The sequence below is a fragment of the Dermacentor albipictus genome, chromosome 1 (genome assembly GCF_038994185.2).
Source record: "Dermacentor albipictus isolate Rhodes 1998 colony chromosome 1, USDA_Dalb.pri_finalv2, whole genome shotgun sequence".
Taxonomy (NCBI): Eukaryota; Metazoa; Arthropoda; class Arachnida; order Ixodida; family Ixodidae; genus Dermacentor; species Dermacentor albipictus.
In genome coordinates this window covers 317,416,313-317,435,089 of record NC_091821.1, presented here as the reverse complement: position 1 = coordinate 317,435,089, position 18,777 = coordinate 317,416,313, and the positions used below count along the sequence as shown (strand labels likewise).

General features: G+C 45.3%; 1 protein-coding gene across 3 annotated transcripts in view; it reads left to right on the top strand.

The window, feature by feature from the left end:
• Nucleotides 1-18,777, top strand: part of LOC135904083 (high affinity cAMP-specific and IBMX-insensitive 3',5'-cyclic phosphodiesterase 8B-like) — a 333,636-nt gene that overhangs the window by 287,582 nt on the left and 27,277 nt on the right. For all 3 annotated transcript variants that reach the window (XM_065434695.2, XM_065434680.2, XM_065434687.2), the window contains exons 2-6: nucleotides 2,937-2,993; nucleotides 9,575-9,765; nucleotides 12,589-12,648; nucleotides 14,263-14,320; nucleotides 17,549-17,716. In XM_065434695.2, the coding sequence (XP_065290767.2) occupies nucleotides 2,937-2,993; nucleotides 9,575-9,765; nucleotides 12,589-12,648; nucleotides 14,263-14,320; nucleotides 17,549-17,716 (534 nt within the window). The remainder of the gene's footprint in view (nucleotides 1-2,936; nucleotides 2,994-9,574; nucleotides 9,766-12,588; nucleotides 12,649-14,262; nucleotides 14,321-17,548; nucleotides 17,717-18,777) is intronic.

The window sequence follows — 18,777 nt, the reverse complement described above, 5'->3', positions numbered from 1 at the left end:
AGGCTACAGGCGCTCAGTAAAGGGAAGTGAACAGTGCATAAATTCTTTGGAATCACGCATACAACATACAGAACAGCATACGTTTCAATAAAGAACAAGCTCAAAACAAGCATCCGAGCCACATAATTGATGATAAGGTGCTCCTGCGCCTACATGCTTACAAGATTACATGCCTACAAGATTACTGTTGCGCAAGCTGCCACGGCGACGGCAGCTTGACTGCAGCACACGAAGCAGGGAGTGACAATAACTACACTTTCATACGTAAAGTGAAAAAAAAAACCGCTTGGCAACTGATTTGTGTTGTGAAAGTGCTATGAGAAGGCCACGTATAATGAGGATTCCTGAAGAGCAGCGTGCATACGAGACGCGGCGAATTTCTCTTCTTTCTGATTCATTTTTGTAGCTGCACGAAGAAGCGGCGGAAGCCAAGACGCAGGCCGTCGAAACGTCTTAGGATAATAATTAGGTAAAGTGCGTGTGAATGTCGCCACCTGAATAATTTCAACCTACATCGCAACGGGTAGTCGTTGTAGTTGTCATCTACAGCTTCCCTGTCCAACCATCTTCTCAGCGTGGATTGAAGGCCATTTTTATGTTGTCTCACCTTCTGACGGATGCTTCTTAGAATGAGTCTCGTATAAGAAAAAGTAAGGTGAGAATTACGGTCGCTTTTTTGCCAGACTGCTCCTTTACCAGTTCTCTCCTCTTTTTACGAACCCCTGGCCATCTTATTTTTTATTCTGTCTGGAAGGTTCGCGTAACATTTATTGATTTTATGCTGTTTCTGTGGACAGTGGACTCAGGGAGCACCACTCCCACTCAATAATAAATATATGGACTTGTCGCGCACGCGACATCGATCTCTTCTGCGTCGGGACAGGCCCCGAAGGAATAAATTGGCTTCCTCGAAGCTTTTAAGGTGTGCCGAGGGACGTTCTTGCCTGCGGTTATTAAATCTTGGTTGGCTTTGCGGCATGTCCTAGTTTCATTTTCTTCTTCTTTTTTTTTCTTTTGTACTTTCTCGGGCATGGAAGGAGCTAGATGGGAGATGCAGAAATCAGAAATCGGATTTATTTATTTATTTATTTATTTATTTATTTATTTATTTATTTATTTATTTATTTATTTATTTATTTATTTATTTATTCTGGCCGTATATAAAAGCGGGCCGTAGCGTCCAGCACTTTCGGGGACAGTTCGTTCTTTTCGCGTTTTTCGTAGATATCCTGCGGTAAGACGATCCTGCTCCAAACTCGGCTTTGCGGTCGCTCTAAGAACCATGGGCACGGCACTGAGGGTGAAGCATGCGCGAAAAGCAGAAGGAAAACTACAGCTTGTTCATTTCCACAGTAATAAAAAAAAGTCGCAGTTTCACGTCCGAAAGTTTCTCCCGAAAGGCGAAACATCGATTGCGATACCAAATTCGTATCCCGGCCACGGCGGCCGCATTTCGTTGGAGGCGAAATGCGATTGTACTTAGCTTTAAGTGCACGTTAAAGAACCCCAGGTGGTCGAAATTTCCGTAGTCCTCCACTACGGCGTGCCTCATAATCAGAAAGTGGTTTTGGCACGTAAAACCCCATAATTTAATTTTTAATGGCAAATTAGTGGACAGCTATGGGAAGTAAGGGTAGTAGTTTTATCGGCCGTATAAACTTTTAAACATGGGCATGCCAACTAAATTAACAAACAGAGTGTCACACCATCACAAGTAAACATGAACGCATCTCACCTGATGACCGCGGAAGCTCGCTGTCAATACGCTGGAGCGAGGAAACGCGGCAGCAGCAGCGAGCGGATTGACCTTCGTGCTGCGTCTCGTATCAACGCGAACTAAGCCGCGGGGACAGCGCACGGCGGACTCTGTCCCCGTCGCTTATGGCTTTCAAGATACTGCGACCCGGGCCGTCCGGAGTAGAACGCCCCCCCCCCCCCCCCTCTCCCTAACCTCCCCCTGGCGTCGTACGTGCCGGCGGCGGAAGACGGCGCGCTTCCCGCCCTTGCTTGCGCGAGATTGAGCCGCGATCGCCGACTCACCCTCGTACGCTTTCACTCGCATACGGCGCGTGGTGACGATTTTATTGCCCTTGGACTTTATACGGAACTTCACGGCGACGGAAGAAGTGCGCATGGAATGTCCATATAATTGCTATCGCAATAAAAGCATTCAGCATTGGGCTATGATGAAGCTAGTAAACGAGGCTTTACATATTATTGATCTCTGGTTTGAAATACGCGTTGAAAAAAAGAAAGCCACTCTGGCCGTTCTAGTCAACTTCTTAGCGCAATGGAACACACAGGACACGATGGCGTGAACCGTACAAGCGTTGTTTTTTCAGTGCCTTTCTGTTGCGGTAAGTTTATAAAATCAATTACCAACTGGCCTGGAGTGTTACATTAACGAGTAATCTGGTGATTGGCTCGGTGCGAATTGTCCTCCTGCAACAGAGCGCAGCGACGCGACTGCTAGCGGTTGTCATGCGTGAGAATGTCCTTTCTGCCTCACGAATGATGGCCGAATTCACAAGAGTGCCCTTGTACTCTGCTTTACAATAACCTTCCACTGAAGATAAGCTACGAAGCAAGCTCAGGTGCACGAGAGCGGTCCCGAGAATGAGCATACGACGCTCTCTTGTTAAGAGACACATGGTGCATGGACGCGTGCGTTTGCTTGATCGCCCACGTGACTTAATGGCGCCAGCTGCAGCTTTTCAATAAATATTTATTGTGAAACAGTGCAGATAACTTAAAGTTGTGATGGCACTACAGTGAATGATACCTTGAACCCAGTTAGATCATGCGAATACATTTATTTCTCGGCGCATCATTCCCGCCGTCCTGATCACGGTGGATATGTCTCGCGGAGTATTCGTTGTGCTCGTACCTTTCGTAAAAGCGATCTTACACGCGTTTTCTTTCTTTGTTTCTTTCAGAAAGGAACCGTGGCGCTGAAGTTTGGCTCCATGTACCTTACGGTCCCATCAGTAAAAGTGAGCTTGCTGTCTGTTTTTCTGCATGTATCATTGCTTCCTGGAAAAGTAACAACCTGTTTAATTCAAGAGCACTATGGTAGACTGGTGCCACTGCATTAACTCACCATTTTGTGGTTTTGTGTACGTTAGGTGCAGCATATCAAGTACTGGCTGTCAAAACCAACGTGAGATAATCAGCTTCCCTTGTTTCAGCAAATAACGATACATGTACTGCGCTTAGAGATAACGATCTAGAAATCGTATTGGAGAAAACGTATTTGGGTAAGTAGCACAGTCCTGAATCGTAGACGCTTTGCATACACGTCTGTGTTAACTCAAAGAATGGAAGGAACTTCGGTGTTGCTTAGTAAGCTCTCGTAAAATATTACTGTAGTGTGCGAGGAGAAAATAACGTCCAGTGTGCTACAGCAGTCGACAACAGGAAATTTGCTTTCGCTCTTATTTATTTTTTTACATAATATTTGTAAGGTGTTCTTTTTTCGTGAAGCTGTAAATCGTTTGTGCTTACGACAGGACGCATGACTGTGATTCAGCATAACTGGAATAATAATTTAATAAATCATATTGACGTAGTCACGCTGACTGTATTTAAAAGGTCTTACAAGGCATAATTACTTCTTTCAGGTTGAATATAAAACTTGTTCATTGCGTTTTACTTATGTCGCAAGTGTTGTTGTTGTTGTTGTTGTCGTCGTCGTCGTCGTCGTCGTCGTCGTCGTCGTCGTCGTCGTCGTTGTTGTTGTTGTTGTTGTTGTTGTTGTTGTTGTTGTTGTTGTTGTTGTTGTTGTTGTTGTTGTTGTTGTTGTTGTTGTTGTTGTTGTTGTTGTTGTTGTTGTTGTTGTTGTTGTTGTTGTTGTTGTTGTTGTTGTTGTTGTTGTTGTTGTTGTTGTTGTTGTCCAATTAACACAGAGTACTACGTAGAGTAACCCCGCTGTGTGCTGCTTACATACTCCACATACATTAGGTCGCTGCGGTGAAGTACAGAACGTCTTGTGCAGGACTCAGGGCCCCATTAAAATGTCATGAACACCTTTAATCTTGTATACCCTTGGTGTTTCGTCAAGGCATAAAAATCAACTGTTGCTAAAAAAAAATGTTACCTGAGTCGTTCGCGTTCTCGAGAATTCGTAAAAGGCCAATAAAGTAATATACGATTTTCTAGAAAGACAACTGTTCGTCGAAGTTCCTTTGAACTTTGAACTTTATTTGCATCTATACAACGTACAGATAGCAGGGGCACAGACAAAAAGCCATAAAATCGGCTTGACTAGGTCTGTGTCCCTTATTGGTTTCTTTGGCATCACGTAGCAATGCGTGCACAAATACAAGATGAACAATAAAAAATATAAACAATATGGGGATAAATGCGACTACTTATACAAAGTTATTTCGCACTGCGGCGAAAAAATTGACATGAGTGCAGAAATAATATTGTCATACAGGTTACGAAAAACACGAACAGGAAGACAACAAAATGCAGACATCATGAATCCCTTCTCGTTCACGGGTAACATTCACACTTAACATTCACTTTTTAATTCGTCTCGTCTACTACTGCTGCGATCACAATGAACAACGTAATAGGCTGTACGTTTCATTTACTCTGCTGCAAGCAGTACAGTAAACAATTCGATAAAAAGAAAGGTAAGATAAGTACGCTGAAGGAGTCATGAGTTCCTCCCAAATTAGTGTAGGCCCACGAAGTAAGTCATATGTTGGCGGCATGGTTTATCTTTGGCAAACGATATCTGTTGCTTGGCTGTCCATTTTCTTTCCCGTCGGCTCTAGCCACATTTAGCCTCACAGCGGCGCCGAGCTCGTTAAAACGTTATGTAGAAAGGGGCGTGGTTGTGTAGCCGGACGTAACCTGCGTGACCCCATCTTCGAGGACTCTAGCAAGAGCACAATGCCATTAGAATCGCGGACATTTTTTTTTTTCACCGTTTACCAGGACGGGAGTAGTGCCTATAGAATTCGTGCGCTCCTTTTATCATGCTACGGACGATCTACGTCGAGCTCGAAATAGTTTCCTGGCTCAAAGTGGCTGCACTTACCAGCTGATACTGCGCTGGGTCTGTGACGCTTCTGTACTTGCGTCTGCTCCCCTGCATGAGATATGGACAAGAAACGCATTCCTCGCTCCTATCCGCTGCAGGGTTCCCTAAAATAGTGCAGCGTTTTCAAGGCTACGGTGATAGCGTGCGCCTGTACGTAGCTTAAATACGCTATTTAGTTAATGCACTTTAATTAGGGGTAACGCGATGTCTGATAGGAACATCATCGTTCCTATCAGACATCATGATCGGAACATCATCATCAAGTCACAGCATCGCTTCTTTATCACACATACTCGTAGCGAGAGACTTGCATTGATACCTTTACTTAGCCAATATACTGGTCTCTTTATGTGACAGGATGGTTAAGAAAATAAATCGCATTTATGATGCATTTCTTTTGAGGAGTAAACATCTAAGCGTTTTCTTTGCGCAAGTTTAAATATTTGCTCTTAGGGAATACATGTATACTATTGCATAATTAGGGCACGTAATGTATGTTTGAACATTTCGTTCTTTATAATAGCATATCTCACTTGGTTGTATACCAATATACTGTTGATCAATTCCCACTTCGTAAGTATATTAAACAATGCTTGCTTACCACTACTATAATAAGCTCCTTTACAAAGGGGATTATTTAGTTCTCAGTCTGCGCAGTCGTGTTTCTAGTTAGTGCTTATAATCTGAGTGCGCACGTGGGAGATAACTGCAAAAGCTTTATCTTCCGTCGGTGAATCAGAAAAGGCTTATATTGTGCTCCTCTGTGTAATTACACGCCTCTCTTCCTCGTCCCAGTTACTTGCATGCTTGTCGCCGAGTTAGGTAAGCAGATCGTGCGTTGTGTCGAGCTGGGTCAATGAAAGGCTGTGGGCACAGCGCGGAATGCTTGGTCCGGCAGCATGCAGTGTGTGCAGCGTCGAACCACAGCACTATGGCGCGCGAGAGACAAGTTCAGGCTTTCACGACGCTGCACGGTTCTTGACACGATTTAGCTTAGAACACATTGATCTGTTAAATCTAAAATATATGTACACAGAAACCGTAGTACAATGCATTGTACGTACGAAAAAGACGTCACAGAAGAGCTCTTATTTCATGCACCATGTCATATAATATATCGGCGCGGCACCGCGACATTGTAAGCCGCTTTCCAGCCCCTTGGCTGCTGCCGCACGCGTACATGTACGGTGACCACCAGAGCGCTGCTTTTCATTGGACTGCTGCGGTCTTGTGCTCCGCCTATACCATGAGACCGGGGTGCAGCGAAGAGAAACGTTTCTGCGCTCTAGTAAATGTCGTTCTCTCACTTTTAATTTTGGTTTTCCTCTTTTTCTCTTTTTGCTCTCTTTTTTGTGTATGATGCCACGATACACGAACCTCTAGTGGTCCCGAGTTAGTTTTCGGTTGTATCTTTATCTTTCTTAGAGTTGAGGTAACCGGAAACTGCAGTAGCGAGGAAATAGCGGGAAGCATGTTTTGAGGAAATATTATGAAGTACGTCAATCAGTTTGATGCGAAAAAAAAAGTATGGGAAACGTTTCCCTGTCGGCGTACTCGAACCCTGGTGCACAGCGAGATAATGAAGGGGGTATTGAATGATGTATGAAACAAGAGTCGCACCATGTTGTTTCCGAAGGAACGTAGAGCAAGATGCTTCCGCATAAATGTTTAAGTTCATTCTTCAAGTGTGTTCATATGACGTTTCACGCTTATTTCAGCTTAAGAGAGAACGAAATGAAAGCGTGGTGCCGCATTTATTACGTCTTATTGACGCAGCTTACATATAAACTTATAATTCACAGCGCCAAAAGGCTGTTATCGACGGTGCCTTGTGCAAATCGTTGCTGTTGCTTTAGTGAACCATGGACAGACGCCGACAGTATGAGAACGCTTGTTAAAATACCGTAGCCGGTCTTTATTTTTTACCATTCTTCTTTATTTCCGAGGGTTCGTGGGAAACGAACGTTCTTCTCTTTCTTTTTTCTTCGAAAATTATCACGAAAGCTTACAACAAGAAAAGTACAACGGAAGTGACCATTACGGACTTCACTCAACTCGGCATCTATGTGTTAATCCGGCTGCAATTCCATACATTGTCGCACATGGAAGCACGAGAGCATGCAATCAAGTTGTTGTAGCCGTGGTCGTGTGTCACCAACGAGCGTTTTAGGTTGTAAAGAATATGCGTACTTTGCCCTGGGAGCTAGATGTATCCCTTTATTTGTGGCACTTTTGCACCATATTGCGTTACCTTGTAATAAAGTGGGTCGTGTCATTAACCGGTCCACCAAGAGTTAGTTTCCTCTGGTCACTTGTTCAATCGGTCGGTCATGTCCGGAAACAACAAAAGAACCTGTGCCAGGAATGCGCCAACGCGTGCCCTGTCTAACATAACAGAAAAATCTACGAACTTATATACTGTGCCAAATTTAGGTCAAAAGCGAATTTATAAAGCTGGTGCACTTGGCTTTCATTTCTGTCAAGTAGCGCGCCTTCAAAGAACGCAAAAATTTGTCGGAATCGCGGTTTATAATAATATGAATCAACGAGTCAATCAACCAATTGTTTAATCAATTGTTTATTTTTCGTGCACAGGAAAAACCGTAAGTTTCTAGTGCTGGAGCACAGGTCGAAGAAAATTTAAATACATATGCAGGAAAAAAACTTGAAATATCAAATTACAATTACGAGAAGGTGCAGTTTATGATGAACAAAAGGAAAAGCGAATTCACAGCAGAACTATGGAGAAAAACATGAAGTATGCGTGAGAGTAAATAAAAAAGAAATAGCAGTTTCGCCATAAGAGCGAAGCAATGAATGCGATATCATGTCAGAATATTACACGAAGTTTAAGACTCGTAGCTACAGTGGCAGTATGAATGAAAGTAAACGCAAGCTAAGTAAAAAAAAATGGGCTCCAAACCATGCTATGAAGGTGGTTGGCCAGCTAAACTGTGGTATCAGCTCATCCGATACACCAATGTGACGTAGCCTTGAACTGGGTCCTACCGAGCCTGAGCGCGGCGCCGTATTGACGTTGCTGTTCCTACCGTCGCTTATCGTGTACGCGCTGCCATGTCGGACGTCCTAACTGTGCGTGGCCTTTCCATAGCGCTATCGCAACACAAATAAAATCAGTTGATAGGCGGATTCATCTTTTATATATGAAAGTGTCGTGACGTCACTCCTTGCTCCGTATGCTACGGCTGCCACTTCCCGGCAACTGCAGCTTATGCAACCGTAACCTTTTCCGGGAAATGCTTGTGGCGAACGCTATGCGCGAAAGCGATTTTTTATTATTGCGATATCAATGACATGTACACTCCAGGTGCAATTCCGTCGTCGGCGTCGCCGTGATGCTCCGTATAAGGTCGAAGGGCGATAACACCGTCACCTCGCGCCGTATGCTGTGTGTGTGAGTAAAAGCACGCAAGGGGCCGGATCCGACGATCGCGGCACAATCTGGCGCGCGTGAGGAATGAAGGCGGAGAGAATGGGGACGCTTATAGTAGGGGTGGGCCAACTTAATTTTGGGGGGTGGGCCAACCCAAAATTTAGGAGTGGGCCAACTTGAAATTTGGGGATGGGCCAACTTAAGTTTGGGGATATGCTCACGCATATCTAGATATCTCCAGTGGAATTTCTGCACGCCAAGTTAACGTACGACGTACCACCTAGCGGCATAAATGGGTCAACGGCAGTAAACAAAATACGCTAAATTACACGTCGCGAGTATGTCACACAAACGTGCCATAATGAAAAACACAAACCTCATCAAAAGCACCAACAAATAATTTTTATTTACCGAGAAGTGTTCGCTTGGTTTGTTACGTTCACTTCCAGAACAAAACCTGCGCGCCGATAGGCCTCTGTCCTTCCTCTCGTTCTCATTACGTCAGCCCAAATATGGCGCCACCGCCAAAGCGAATTCTTCGGAAACCGAATCGTTACAGAATACGGCTCCAGGTCAGACTGCAAGATGCGACAATCAACAGTATGAATTTCCTTTAAAATCTTGATACCATCGGCATATAGAAGAAAAGAACTCCGAATGGCGGAGAGAACGTCAATAATAAACATTAGAAAAAGGAGTGGTCCTAATACTGGTCCTTGAGGGGCGCCACTAGTTGCCATGTAAAAATATTAGGTTTAGCCATTGACGTTAAGAAAATTATTATTATTATTATTATTATTATTATTATTATTATTGTTATTATTATTATTATTATTATTATTATTATTAGTGAAAATAGTAGCCCCAATAAAACAGTAGCAGTAGAAATAATTATGTTGTCACTGCAAGAGAGCAGGCAGTGCAAAGTAGAAATTGCCCACAAAAATTTTTTTGTATTACGATTCCCTTCATAAATTGTGGTCTTGCGCCTTCGGCAGGCACTCGACCACAATGAAAACGCAATCCTAGTGCGACGTGCACTGCGCTACGTGTGGCGGTGCCCGCTCGTGACCGGATCGCCCCCCTCATCACTGCATGACGTAAGCGTCACGTGTTGTGCTGCGCAGGTGATGTTTGTGTTCGGCAAGGAGGACGCGCAGTACAACGCGCTCAAGTGGGCGGCCGACAAGATGCACTACGAGTGCACGCTGAGCTCTACCTCCGAAGCGGCCATTGACAACTACCTCAACGGGCAGCCCCACCTGGTGCTCGTCGACGCGCGAAGCAAGAGCGTCATCGACCCAGTGGCCCTGTGCAGGTGTGACCTTGCTAGCCCTAATCGAAGGCCTTTGTTTTCAAGCGCATGTTTGTGAGCTAACACGAACAGGCGCACACGTTCAACTAATTCATTGAGATAAGGAGCCACGGACATGCCCAACACATGCACAGATGAGCAAGATATGAGCGCGTGCAACCATACGCTATCGTTGGGCTATGCAAGAGCCCCATGCAAGCACAATTGCAGTTTTTTTCTTGATGACCGCTATATTTTCTTTAGTTCTGTCCAATTATGCTTTTCATACTAAAATATTGAAGTTTCATTTTATTCAGCATGTTCATTACTTTATATATATATATTATTGCTCGAAAATTCTATCACTGCGAACCTTTTGAATTTAAGGCTCTATTAAATGCTGCAAATATTTACGTCAGTAGTGTACCTCCTTCCTCATGATTCCTACAATTAACCCATGGCCATCAGTGCCCAGCAGCTGCCGAGCTCCTGACTAAGGCGGTGGTCAGACCTCTAACGCAGCAGAGGGTGCGTGGAATCTCTGGACCAGGACAGGCCACCAAAAGAAACTGACCATCATCATCATCATCATCATATCTTAAGTTCACTGCAGAACGAAGGCCTCTCCCTCCGATCTCCAATTGCCCCTGTGTTGTGTTAACCGAGTCCTTCTTGCGCTTGCGAATTTCTTAATTTCATCATCCCACCGAGTCTTCTGCCGTGATCGACTGCGTTTCCCTTCTCTTGGCACCCATTCTGTAACCCTAATCGTCCACCGGTTATCTAACCTACGCACTACATGCCCTGCCCAGGTACATTTCTTTCTACCCGCCGTGGTTGCTCAGTGGCTATGGTGTCGGGCTGCTGAGCACGAGTTCATGGGATTGATTCCCGGCCACGGCGGCCGCATTTCTATGGTGGCGAAATGCGAAAACACCCGTGTACTTAGATGTAGGTGCACGTTAAAGAACCGCAGGTGGTCGAAATTTCCGGAGTCCTCCACTACGTTGTGCCTCATAATCAGAAAGTGGTTTTGGCACGTAAAACCACATAATTTAATTTTAATTTCTTTCTGTTAATGTCAATTAGAATACCGGGTATGCCTGTTTGCTCTCTGATCTACACCACTCTCTTCCTGTCTCTTAGCGTTACGCCTATCATTCTTCGCTCCATCGCTATTTGTGCGGTCCCCAACTTGTTTTCGAGCTCCTTTGTCTGTCTCCAAGTTTCTGCCCCATATGTCAACACCGGTGAAATTCACTGGTTATACACATTCCTTTTTAATGATTATGTTAAACTTCCAGTAAGGATCTGAGTATGTCGACCGTATGCGCTCCTACGCAATTTTATTCTTCTGTAAATTTCCTTTTCATGATCAGGGTCCCCTGTGAGTAATTGACCTAGGTAAACATATTTCTCCACAGACCCTAGAGGCTAACTGACGATCCTGAAATTTTGTTCCCTTGCCAGGCTATTGATCATTATCTTTGTTTTCTGCATATTAATCTTCTACCCACTCTTGCACTCTCTCTGTTAAGGTGCTCAGTCATTTGTTGTAACTCGTCCCCAGTGTTGTTGAACAGGACAATGTCATCTGCAAGCCGAAGGTTCCTTAGATATTCGCCGTTGATCCTTACTCCAAAACCGTCCCAATTCAATAGCTTGAATACTTCTTCCAGACATGCAGTGAATAGCATTGGAGAGATTGTGTCTCCTTGTCTGACCCCGTTCTTTATAGGTATCTTCCTACTTTTCTAGTGCAGAATTTGGGCAGCTGTGACTGAAGCAGCTGTGGCTGAAGCAGCTGTGGCTGAAGCAGCTGAAGAGGACAATATCATCTGTAAACCTTTGGTTTACAGATGATATTGTCCTCTTCAGCAACGCATTGGAGACGAGTTAAAACAAATGATTGAGGACCTTAACAGAGAGAGTGCAAGAGTACGGTTGAAGGTTAATATGCAGAAGACAAAGATAATCATGAATAGTCGGGCAAAAAAAGAAGAGTTCAGAATCACCAGTCAGCCTCTAAAGTTTGTGAAGGAGTACGTTTATCTAGGTGAATTTCTCACAGGGAGCCTTAATCATGAGAAGGACATTCAGAGAAGAATAAAAGCGGGTTGGAGCGCATACGGTAGACATTGTCAGCTCCTCACTGGAAGCTTACCATTATCATTGAAAAGGAAGGAGTACAATTAGTGCATTCTACCGGCGCTGACATTTGGGGCAGAGATTTTGCAGATTGACAAAGAAGCTTGAAAACAAGTTAAGGACCGAACAAGGAGCGATGTGACGAAGAATGCTACGCATAACGTTAAGAGACAGGAAGAGAGTGATTTCAATTAGACAGCAAACGGGTATAGCCGATATTCTAATTGATATTAAGAGAAAGAATATGGAGCTGGCAGGTCATGTACTGCACAGGTTAGATAAACAGTGGACCATTAGGGTCACAAAATGGGTACCAATAGAAGGGACGCGCAGTCAAGGACAGCAAAAGACTAGGTGGGGCGATGAAATGAGAAAATTCCCCGGCGCCAGTTGGAATCGGTTGGCGCAGGGCAGGGGTAATTTGCGATCGCAGGGAGAGGCCTTCGTCCTGCAGTAGACATAAAATAGGCTGCTACTGCTGCTTGTGATGATGATGATGATGATGATGATGATGATGATGATGATGATGATGATGATGATGATGATGATTACCGCTTTGTAGTGAAAGTACTAAATTTCATCTAGTTTCATAAAGGCTGGATCCATGTAGAATATAGATATATAGGTTTAGAGCATACAAGTTATACGCATATATGTTTGCAATAAAAAAATGAGAATGTGTGTTGTCACTCCTTGCAGAACGCTTCGTGGTTTCAGGGGTAGCCAGTTCACGTGTATCATCGCTGTCGTAAAGAAAGGGTGAGTCTGCTTGTTCAGTGTGCACTTTCTTGCCGGTGCGGCCGTTTCATATCTCGATCCTTATCCAGACCCTCCCCAACTCCTGCACAAAAACAAGCAAAACAGAACATCGTGGTGTTGGCTAGTCGTGCAAAACTTTGTTATGGGTGCTCGCTGTGTTGAATTTTATTATTGACCATCGTTCTAATGAGAGATGCGACAGCTTAATATCAGTTAAACGAGTGGAGAGTTGAACCAAAAGTAGAGAAAGTGAATAACCACTAAAGAATTCCACAAAACTCTCCACTAAGTTTCGTATTTTCAGCTATAGTGGAGGGCAAACAAATTAAACAGAAAAAGAATGGTAAAAAAGCAAATTGCTTTGCAGTGAGATATGCCGCTTTATTTAGTGCAGCGAAAGCTGGTTTATTCCCTTATACTTTTCCATTTATGTTCTTTTTTAACAGTGTGCGCTACGTGCTTGAGTGATTTGCCGAACCCACTTTCCCACAGGCGCTTGTTGTGAACAGATTGAGAAGCGAACACGTAAACGAAAACAAGAATACGTTCTTGAACATCTACGTTCGCCAGTTTGTACAAGTGGCGTCATTACGGTTTACACGCCTAGTCTAACACATTACGGCACATATAAAAGCCGGCTACACCACATGAAGAATTTCAATAAAACTTTTGGTTGGTTAGCCCATATCGAAACTATATGGACACACGCGCTGCCCTTGTCCTCGTTGCACGGTTCCTTTTTTCGCCCGCGTTATGAGGTGCAGCTCTGTCTCTATGATGCCGCATCGCTACATAAGTCAATTTATTGATTTGCTCTTTGAATAAGTGAATAATTTGTTCATCTGCAATTTTACTGAAAGAAGAAAGGTCGCCGCTGGCGCCTTGTATCACAACCTTGCGTGTATATTCTTAGTGTCCCTCAGTTGTAAAATTTTCTACAATGCTTGCTTCCATATTTCTTATTTGCAAGCGCTGTCACATCGGGTCTAACGTTAGATAACGGCACGACGGCAAATCAACAAAGCGCACTTTTTATGTTAAAACGAGGCTTCGTAGCAGCACAGTATGCTACCAAGACTGAAAATGTCTTCGCATCATAACCCTGCGCCGGAGCTACGCTCTTAGCGACGGCAGCCCGAAAGTGCGTAGACTAGTGAGCGCGGAGAAATAAATATCAGAGGAATACCCTGACACGTCCGTGATGCCACCTGTCATCTGTTATATCGATTCGAGGATGTTCGTGTTTCCAAATACGTACACGTGCGCAAGCGTGCCATAACAACGCGGTCGCGTTCCAACGTGAAATCGTGAGAGCTCCTTCGTCTAGCGCTGCCGCGAAGCAGCGCATCCTGCTTCACATTTGGAGGAGCGAGGGAACAACTGTGCCTCCCCGTGTCACTGCGCAATGTCGCCATGCTCCTCGAAGCCGAAATCGCCGGCGTAGGCGACGCTCATAGGAAAACGAAACAGGGCCAGCGCCCTCTCGTCAACGCGGGATGCTCTTATATGTTGCGTACGCAACGTAAAAGTGATGCATAATGAGTGCCGCGTTTGCCTGACGCGATTGTGATACCGCTGAGAGCTCCCTACCTTTTCTTATCTTTTGCGTTCCAGGTTGGCCGATAAGGAGGAAGCAGCTGTCATTCCGCTGCTGAAATGCGGTTACAACAGGGTAAATTTCACCATCACTGTACTACTTGCTCACCTTGGGTTGCGTGTTCAAAATGCTGCAGTTCCTTTCTTTCTTTTTTCTTTTTTTGCTATGCAAGTTAAGAGTTGCCAAAGTTCAGAAAAGGCACAAGGCCTTGTGCAGATTATTTGCGCCGTGTTCCATACGGACAGGGTGATATAACAACAAAAGGCATGATATACCGCCTCGCAGGAACTGTTTCTTTTTTCTTTTTTTTTTGCCATGTCTGTCTGTCGCACGGAAGCTATTTCACTTAACTGCGACAAATATGTCATTACATCATTGTTATGCCTTATGTGAGGCTAATACTTTAATACTCGTCTGCGGTTGTATAATAAGTACACTGGTAAAATACCATATTGTTTAAATAAATCTTTTGGGGAATGACACAGAGATACGGCGCCTATATATAGAACACATCTTTGAATGAATTCCTAGGTTTTACCGGCCGAAACCACGATTTGATTATGAGGCACGCCGTAATGGGAGCCTCCGGATTATTTATGACCACCTGAGAATCTTTAACGTGCCCCCAATGCACGTGAAAAGGGTGTTTTTGCATTGCTCTCCCATAGAAATGCGGCCGCCGCGGCCGGGATTTGATCCCGCGACCTCATGCTTAGCAGCGAAACCATAGCCGCTAAGCCACTGCGGTGGGTAACACATTTTCTTTTTTTCTTTTTTGGATAGATCATATAACGATTGTTTCAATCAAATGCTTGGTTGAAAAAGAAAACGTCTTACCAGCCACATTTTTGTCTGGGCATGCGGAAAGACCGCATGCAATGTTGGGAAATCTGAGGACAAAGCGGAGGGCGCACCACTGCCACTTATTAGGCACCGACCTAACAGCATTTCTCGAGGGTAAGAAGTATAATAAAGCGAGCCACAAACGGAGCACTTCTTCTGAGGTGTGCTGTTGGTTTCACTGCTCCATACGATGGGCGAAATGGCTCTGATCTATTTTACAACGATTGAGTGTTGCAAAATGTCTGTATTTTAAAACGCCGGGACGCAACTCTGTACTGTTATAAAATAAAGAAGTTAAATACTTCCGCCAACTGTTTGCAGAGCGTTTGAAGCGCACAAGGCTGTCTTCTTTGACTATTGCACCCGCTACAGGGCAGAATTCTTGCTTATAAATTTCGGCATATATCGTATAGAATCAAACCGAAACCGCTGATATCGTCGCATTCTGACAGTCCTCCGCGGCAACTCTTGCAACTGGCCCGTCAGAAGACGCCAGTTTCGCGGATATATATGCGGAAAACTTAAACTGGGTGAACATTTATGGAAAAGTTGGTTTTACCGAATACAATCGGAGGCCCATCAGGCTGTCGACATCCATCGTCGCTCCTCTTCACTGGCGGTGCTTGCACGCGAGCGCACGCACACGCGACGCGTACCTAGGCGCGCGTACTTGCGCGCGTGTACGTGTGTCTTCACATGGTTATATCCTCAACCGAAAGTAAAGCTTTGCCACTAGAGAGAGAGAGAGAGAGAGAGAAGGCGTCTTATTTGCGTCATATCAAAAAGCGCGGCCATATTCAACATTCGTGCTATGCTTGTCCGCGCATCCCACGCCATGTCAGTCGCCGGCTTCAAAATTGCGTCACGCATTCCCAACGGAGAAAGCAGCGTTCCCGCAGTCGGGTCTTGTTGAAATACAAGTTCCGCGTCGGGAACGAGTGAGTCCGCACGAGAAACGCTGATTGTCAGCGCCGTCACGTTTCCCCTGTGGCGCGCTGCTGACAAGCAAACTCTGTCGGCGCGCGACAGGTTCGTTAGAAGGCGTGCGCTTGTCCGGGAGCGCTCGCTGCCATTCAGGCATCCACAATGCAGCAGGGAGCGCGGACCGCCGATGAAATTTGCCGCACAGATGCGCGAAATGAGTGACGGTCACTCGACATCTCCGGCCGATGTCGTCCCGCCTTTGTCCAGTATAGTTAGCGTCGCCAGCACAATTTGCATCAAAGTTCCGCGTGCCTCGGGAAAGATTTCCGGAGCTCGCGTTTACTTCCATATTATATGCGGGCGGACTTGAATCGCGCTTCGTATTTAGGAAGCCTATAGGCATTTCAACTAAAGGAATTGTGCACCTTACTAACAATTTTTTTCTTTAAGAAAGTGGATAGGTCCCATTGCTAATGTGTGCTAAAAGTAGTGAAACGTAACCCGGTATTAGATACTAATAAATTCCAACTTTAACGTCATTTTTATTACTTGTTTTTTTATAATTACATATTGGCGACGGCTACTCCTTTTCGATGAGTGAGCAAAATAATATGAGTTAGAAATGGGTCAGCGATTCGGGTGCCTTCAGCAAAACATAAGAGTGTGCTCATTTCTTGCGATGCACTGCTTTTGACGGCCATGAAACCAACATCATGGCAAGTAAGAGAAGTAAGAGAAAGAGAACTCTAGTAAACCGACTTCTTATTCGAAGCGCTGTCTATGTATAACGTGGTTGAATCAGTCGACGAGTAGGTGGCATACATCTTCGGCGTTATGGACGCAGAATCATGCCGGAAGTGACACAAACGTGATTCGATGTAGGAAGTACTTGGTGTAAGCAGTTCCGAGGCGCAGATGGTGTAAAAGAGGGTGTCGATGCGTCGTGCAAGCTGAGGGTGTTCACTTATGATGGAGGTAAACTCCGTATACGATTGACTCCCTTGAGTTCTCTGTAAATTAGTCCAACATTATATTTTTAGGCCTCGTGTGAAGGCCTCGTGTGAAGGTGAAGGTCTAAATACTGTACCCGACCAAATAAACTATCCTGTTATTTGCTTTGTTTATTAATGTTAAGGGCCAGAAGTTACAAATGAGATGCGTGTATTAGGATAAATTTAGTTTACCTGGGCGCTCTTTAAGCTGTTCTGGAACTTCACCTTTCATTAGTTAGTACTGGATAAGACTATAATCAGAAAACGAGTGCGAACCGGCGACAACCCTCGCAACATCTGAAAACGCCCGCTAAGAAAGTATCATCGAGCGTTATGTGAAAGTGCATCAGGACCACACGTTCTTCTTAACTATTTGCTCACTCTTAACTGTACCGCGTTTATTTACTGGACGTCATAACGAAGGCCTTAATACCATCGCATTTGCGTAAGCATAGCTGGGTGTGATGCGTGTTTTTGAGTGTCACTGAGATCCAGGCAGTGTCGCGGCCGACGGTTGACGGTTACCGATTCTTGTCGTCCGCAGTGGTTTCCGGAGACGTGCTCTCTGGGCGTGTGCCTGAACGAGATGATGCAGATCGAGCACAATGACCTGATCAACCTGTGGAAGCTCAGGGCCTCCGAGGCGCTCTTCTCTGCGCTGCACTATGCACGGGACGGCGTCATCGTCACCGGTGCCTCGCACGAGATTCAGGTGGCCGCACCGGTTTCTTCTTCTCCTTTTTTTTTTCGTTTTTGCGCAACTTCCCCATCCGGCACTTCCGCGAACGCTTTCGCGGAAAGATTCGTACTCACAACTTGTTACCGCTAACGTGCCAGTAATTTTGCCCTTCGCGCGATTCTATAGTTTCGCGTGGAAAAACCACGATCTGATTATGAGGCACGTCTTAGTGGGGGACTTCGGATTAGTTTTGACCACCTGGAGCATTCCACGTGCACACAGTGCACGGTACACGAGGGTGTTTGCATTGCGCCCGCATCGCAATGCCACCGCGAGGGCCGGGATTGGATCCCGCGACCTCTAGCTCAGCAGCGCAACGCCATAAGCCGCTGAGCTACCGCAGCGGGTGAAAGGTGCCGTCACTGCCGCAGTAGCCAAAGACTACCCACGCCTTCAGTGAGGAGTTGCAGCGGACAGGCACTCAAGTGTTTGAGTCCGTATACGCGACGCAAGATGAAAAACAGCGCAGAAAACGAAAATACTGTCACGTGGTAGTGACGGCGAAGAAAGAAGCAGTACGGGGGAATACAAAATTAGCTTTTATTGGGCGAACCTGTGCCCACAAAACAGGCTACACTTATAGCACAACGAAAGCGGCGAACACAGTCGGCGATCGTCGAAAATCTGATCAGCGGTTCAAGCGCGTCGGCTTTTATACACAATCGTCGAATGTTCCAGACTAATCGTTGGGACCCGCGTGCCTTCCATAAAGTTCTACATCATTCGCGTCAGGCGAATAAATCAGATAACACAAGGTTCGGCAACAACAGACTGCGGATAGAAGCATCGATAACTTTCCAGAAACTTCGGATACATGCAAGCGCGTCCCGCGCTGCGCGATAAGATTTGTTAGGCGGTGAAACCTGGTCGCCCGATAAATATAAATACACGTGTCAATACGAGAAAGAAAGTAACAAACGCCGACTCGGCTTGTGCTTTGCTAAAAGACGTCTATGTGGCCGACCGTTTTGTTAAGATAATGCACTCCCTCTGCCAATGGTCACCGACGGCGCACTGACGTGCTAGTTGCTTTT